The 6,078-nt window shown below is 44.2% G+C and overlaps 1 protein-coding gene and 1 non-coding gene across 2 annotated transcripts; both read right to left on the minus strand.

The window, feature by feature from the left end:
* Nucleotides 1-1,346: 1,346 nt before the first annotated feature.
* Nucleotides 1,347-5,865, minus strand: LOC121917850 (FAST kinase domain-containing protein 4-like; the record flags this gene model as incomplete). Its single annotated transcript, XM_042443967.1, has 3 exons — nt 5,391-5,865; nt 3,721-4,044; nt 1,347-1,518 (listed from the first exon to the last, which is right to left on the minus strand). Coding segments are annotated over exons 1-3 (904 nt in total), but the record flags the coding sequence as incomplete, so codon positions are not given.
* LOC121917851 lies at nt 2,822-2,942 on the minus strand. Its single transcript, XR_006101115.1, has one exon. It is a non-coding gene; the product is annotated as a small nucleolar RNA SNORA5 (small nucleolar RNA).
* Nucleotides 5,866-6,078: the final 213 nt, after the last annotated feature.

A 6,078-nucleotide genomic window follows, 5' to 3' on the forward strand; every position in this document is an offset into this window, starting at 1 on the left:
AATCATTTGGTATTTTATTACTTCTTCTTCAGTATCATATTCTAACAGAACTTTATAAGTTTTACCAATTATTTTGTTTGTTTCAAAGGCCAAAATCTTCCCTAATTGTGTTTCTTTCCCTTTTTCTTCAAATCCATAAGTTTTTAAGTCCATCTTAAAACCTTTCATAAATTTGCCTATATGCGAGCCATGATCCTTTCCATCCTTCTTCTATTAATTTATCCTTTGTTTTGATTGTCCAATTCCCATTCTTAATTTCTAACAAATCCCTATAATTGTACCATTTGTTATCATTGGTCATTTCCTTTCTATGGAGGGCTTCATGGGGTGAAACCCATCTGCTCATTTTTCGTAATATTCTATCCCTATATCGATTCCATATTCTCATTAGAGAGTTCCTAATACAATGATTCGTGAAGTTCTTACTTTGTTGAATTTTCCCATACACCAGGTAGGCGTGCCAACCAAAATTTAAACCATCCCCTTCCAATTCTAATAATTTTTCATCTTTTAGGGTTACAGTTTGATATTCTGTCCTTTCTTCACCTTTCCTACTTGACCCATGTTCATCTATCCATGCTTGTACCTGATGAAGAACTTCTCTATGCCTTCCCTTGAGCCATCACACTTCCTCGATCACACTTTCATGGCTTGTCATCCCATTAAATCTCTTTCACCCCATATTCACTGCTCTTTCAAGCCCCATTACATAAATAATAATAATAAAAACTTTATTTATATACCGCCCTTCGAAACATCAGGGCGGTTAACAACAATGATAACATACAACCAATACAGATTAAAAACAATGCAATTAAAACAATAAAAGAACTTGTGCCAAATCACAAGCTGCTAACAGGGGAGGGGGGAGAAGGGGCTCTCAGGGCAAAGAATCAGAGGTAAGCCTGCTTGAAAAGGAACGTTTTCAGCCCCTTCTTAAATTGGGCCAGGGAGGTTGCTGAACGGAGCTCATTGGGCAGCGAGTTCCAGAGGGTAGGGGCCGAGGTGGAAAAGGCCCTTCTGGTGGTATTAACTAATCTAGCCTCCGGAACTCTTAACAGATGCTGCCCGGTGGATCTGAGTGTGCGGGGCGGATTGTACGGAGAGAGGCGGTCCTTTAAGTACTCTGGGCCCAAGCCATTTAGGGCTTTATGGCAGGAAAAGAAGGCACTGCTTCTGTTCCATGCCTCCTCTACTCAGGGCACGAAACAAGATGGCAATAGACACCAAACAGAAGATAGCTAAGTAGCAGGCCCTTTGTGATTGCTGCTGGAGCCCACATTCAGAACAAACGGGTAGACACAGCACAATGGGGGCCTGAGAACTGACTGGTCAGTGCCACTCACCATAGGCAAAAGCCAAGTCCAGGAGAACTCCAGGGCTCAGGACAAAGTGCTTCTGGACTAAATGGTAAGACATGGCCCTCAGCAGAGGGATGGAACGGCGGTTCTGATGCGCCAAGGCCATGGCGATTTTCCGTGTATCCTCTGGGCTGAACTGCTCAGCCATCTCCAGGCCCTGCAAGCAAACACTTTTGATGTCAAACACACATGCAGCAGCCACAGGAAAGGAGTGACATCAAAAGCACATTTTTCCTCCAAAAGAGCCAGATGAGTCACATTAAGAACAATAACCCCTTTTAATATTTTTAGCTACAGTGGTACCTCGGGATACGAAATACCCACGTTACGAAATTTCCGGGATACGAAAAAATCCCATAGGAAATAATTGTTCCGGGTTACGAATGTTTTTTCGGGTTACGAAAAAAATTTTGGTGCTTTTCGGCGCTATTTTACACGAAATCGCGGCTTTTCCCCATTAGCGCCTATGGCATTTCGGCTTACGAAGGCTTTTCGGGTTACGAAAGCGGCCGCGGAACGAATTAATTTCGTAACCCGAGGGAGCACTGTATTTTTATTACTTCTACTACAGGGTGAGTAGCTCTTATCCAGAAACCTGGAATACTCCAAAATAGCAATAGCAAGTACATTTCTATACCGCTTATCAGTGAGCTAGCACTTCCCAAACAGTTTACAATCTGTAAACCAATTTGGTTTACAACCTGTAAGCCAAAATTCAAAACTGTCCACATGGGTGGCTGAGCTAGTGGCACCTTTGCTTTTTGATGATCCAATGTATGCAATTTTGTTTCATGTACAAAACTATTTTTAAAATTATATAAAATTATCTTCAGGCTATGTGCAGAATGTATATATGAAACATAAATTAATTTCATGTTTAGACTTGGGTCCCATCTCTAAGATATCTCATTATGTATATGCAAATATTCCAAAATCTGAAGATACCCAAAATCTTGGAGATGGGACCAAGTCTCTTGGATTTGGCTTTTGCCTATGGCAAGTGTCATTTAACAGTTTGTCACAGGCCCCACTGTAAAAGTAAAACCACTACTCCTGCATATTTGCAGACCGCAGACTGAATGTGGCTATAAAGACCTCCAAGGCCCACAATCCACCACAAGCACCTCAGAATCACATACCACTCCCAATCATGTTTTCTTCCGCAGTCTCTCTCAAAATGGCTATAAGAAGTAACATGGAGTGACTTCCTGACACCAATTTGAGAGGGACTGCAAAAGAAAATCCGAGTATTTGTGCTTGCTTTGTGGGGTGCAGCGCATGGGAAGGGCCTGGGTTAGTGGGGAACTGGCCCCTGGCCTCTACACTGTTGTCCACCCTGCCCTTACACTCTTAAAGTGACTTTGTTCCCACTTGTATGGTTGCTTTGGGGGTTTGATTTTATTGTTTGTCACGCATCACTTCTCTGAGTTTTGCTTTCTCCCGAGGCATGGAGTGTGTGCAAGTGCCTGTAACAAAACTATCCTCAGAGTCCACCAAGGGCTCTGAGGCCCATGAGCCACAGTGGCAACTGTTTGGGGCAATCCCACCATGGAAAAAGAGACCGAATTTGACACAGCTGCAGAGGCCTGAATTTGGGGGGGAGGGTTCCCTGTCTTCCTAGCACCCAAAGATCAACTAATATCCCGAAACATGTCATCATATAGCTGGAAAACTCTAGCATTCCCCAAGGGCAAAAAGCAAGAAACCATGGCAGGAAGGGAAAGGATATTTACAGCTCCTGCAGCTCTCCTTTATTTACTCAGTTATCGGTGTTAAAATGTTTATGATGGATTGATTGTTTTAATTAAAGATATTAATTAAAATATGCTATGATGTACAGCCTATATGTAAATTAATCATATAATAATTTAAAATTTAAAACAAATGTGTTCTATGTTACTGTTTCTTGTTTCTCTTTCTTTCTTCGTTTTGTATGCTGTAAGTGAATTTTAATAAAAATTATTTTACTTTTGTTAAAATTCCCAAACAAGAAACAATTGAAATAATTTAAATAGACAAAAATAATTATTAATTCAATTAATGGAAATATGGGTAATGCGTTCCCTGCACACTACTTTTGCTGCCTTTAAAGCCCACCATCAATCCCTAGAAGCCCCCCCCCCCCCCCACCCTTTTTTTTTAAAATGTGCATTTTAAAAGCCTTTTTCCCTAAACAGAAAGAGATCCCCCCCAAATATACAAAAAACACAGCTGTATCTAAGGGTAAATACTTCTATTAGAATTGGGGTCCCAAGCTGCTTAGAGCTTTTAAATGTCATTACCAGCACCCTGAATACAGATCAGAAACATACCAGCATGTGGCCCATGTTTTCCTCTCTCACTCCCCAGGCATACATACCTTATCCTCCAGACGCTCCATAAGAATGGGAGAAAGGGCCCCAATTTTGGCCATCAGTGCCACCACAGTCCTGGTGTCCTCGATCTCCGTCCAACGCAGCTCCAGCTGCTTCACCAGGTCACTCAGTAGCTCACTCTGCTCTCCCCTCGGGGTGCTGGCAACCACTTGCTCAGCCAGGGAGGCCAGGTGCCGGAAGGTCAGTCGCCTCAGACGCCAGCGTACCTCCTGCTCCACCGAAAGCAGTTCTCGCCGATTCCGCTTCAGCCCCAGCAGATAAAGGCTCTTCAGGAGATTGGTCAAGGCGGCATTCCACACCTGAGACACCTGAGCATAAAAGAAGAGCACCTCAGGACAGACATGATGGGGGTGGGGGGAGCGCCAGGGCTGTGGTGGCCAAGTTGCAAGAAACATACCACCTTCAACTCTGGCTTTGAAATAAAAGCTTCTAGAATCACAAAGCAGTCAACTTCCAGTTCAATGCAGGATCCTCAGCTAAAGCATTTCCAGCAATCTGGCCTCTTTTAGAAGGTCAGAAGAGACTCCACCACCTCTCTAGGCAATTAGTTTCACTGCCAAAACACTCTTACAGTCAAGTTCCTTCTAATGTTCAACTGAAATCTATCATTTTGTAACTTAAAACCATTAGACATGATCCTACCCTCTGGGGCTACGGAGAACAAGCCTGTCATTAGTGACAGAACATAGAATCATAGAATCATAGAGTTGGAAGAGACCGCACGGGTCTCATTCTGCCATGCAGGAAATCCAAATCAAAGCATCCCTGACAGATGGCCAACCAGCCTCTGTTTAAAGACCTCCAAGGAAGGAGACTCTATCACACTCCGAGGGAGTGCATTCCATTGTCGAACAGCCCTTACTGTCAGGAAGTTCCTCCTAATGTTCAGGTGGAATCTCTTTTCCTGTAGCTTGCATCCATTGTTCCGGGTCCTGTTCCCTGGAGCAGCAGAAAACAAGCTTGCTCCCTCTTCAATATGACATCCCTTCAAATATTTAAACAGGGCGATCATATCACCTCTTAACCTTCTTTTCTCCAGGCTAAACATCCCCAGCTCCCTAAGTCGTTCCTCATAGGGCATGGTTTCCAGACCCTTCACCATTTTTGTCGCCCTCCTTTGGACACGCTCCAGTTTCTCAATGTCCTTTCTGAATTGTGGCGCCCAGAACTGGACACAGTATTCTAGGTGGGGCCTGACCAAAGCAGAATACAGTGGCACTATTACTTCTATTGATGCAGCCTAAAATAGCATTGGCCTTTTTAGCTGCCCCAAAACATAGGTTTTTAAGCCAGGCACCTTCCCAGTCAAGACTTTCCAAGGCGCTTCAGAAGAGGGCACCAGGGAATGATGACTGCAGTGCTCCCTCACTAATGGGGTGCATTTAGAAGAGTAATTGCAGCAGAAGCCTGAGGGGTCCCTCCAGCTGAATGTCTCCATGAGCCCCATGACTGGGAAGGTGCTGTAATTGTCATTCCCCAGTGCTTCAAACTGCAGCACCTCAGAAAGGCTTCAGTTATGTGACACCTGGCTTAAGAATAGGTTTGGGGAAGTAGCATTGGCAGAAGTGGTTACAAAGCCAGAGTTCCATCATCACAACTGTCTGATGGTATAGAATTTCAAGCACTATTCTCAAGCAAGTGATATGGGACTTACTTCTGCATTAATGGTCTGAAGCAGCTGTTCAAAGCGGGCATCCTCCAGGAAACCCCCAGGGTCCAGTTTTTTCTCTGCAACTATACGGGACAGACGAGTGATGATCCGCGCAGCCTGGTTTGCGTTTACAGGGTAAAGGTCCACTAAATGCAAGAGTTCCTCAGCAGTGGATGTCTTGTCTATGAAGTGGTCCACCTGGCTGTGCTCAGAGGGCGTCCTGTACGGCTGCTCCTGGACTGAGAGTTTATCCGTCTGTGCTGAGTGGCTACAAGGGGTCGCTAAGGCAAATGGGGGCTGGGATGACATTCTCACCAACTGGCTTCTTGCAAACACAGAATTGGTTTGGACACACAAGGAAGACGAGACCCTGTACAGCCGATACCAGCGATGTATCAGTTTGGTGGCCATTCTGTGTCGAAGGGTGATGCAGCTGAACAAATGCTGGCAGAATGGATTGATGTCAACTCATTGCCCAAGATCTGCGGAGAATGGAGATGGAAGGGGATATAGATAGATTATAGGGGACATAAATGCTTATCTCCTATTTGTTTATTTATTTATTTAGGTATTTATATCCCACCCTTCAGCCCTAATGGCTCTCAGGGCAGCTTATAATAATTATTTTTAATCAGACAGTTCCTTGCCCTCAGGCTTACAATCTAAAAGACACGACACAAAAGGAGAAGGG

Source organism: Sceloporus undulatus, unplaced genomic scaffold, assembly GCF_019175285.1.
Source record: "Sceloporus undulatus isolate JIND9_A2432 ecotype Alabama unplaced genomic scaffold, SceUnd_v1.1 scaffold_1101, whole genome shotgun sequence".
NCBI classification, from domain to species: domain Eukaryota; kingdom Metazoa; phylum Chordata; class Lepidosauria; order Squamata; family Phrynosomatidae; genus Sceloporus; species Sceloporus undulatus.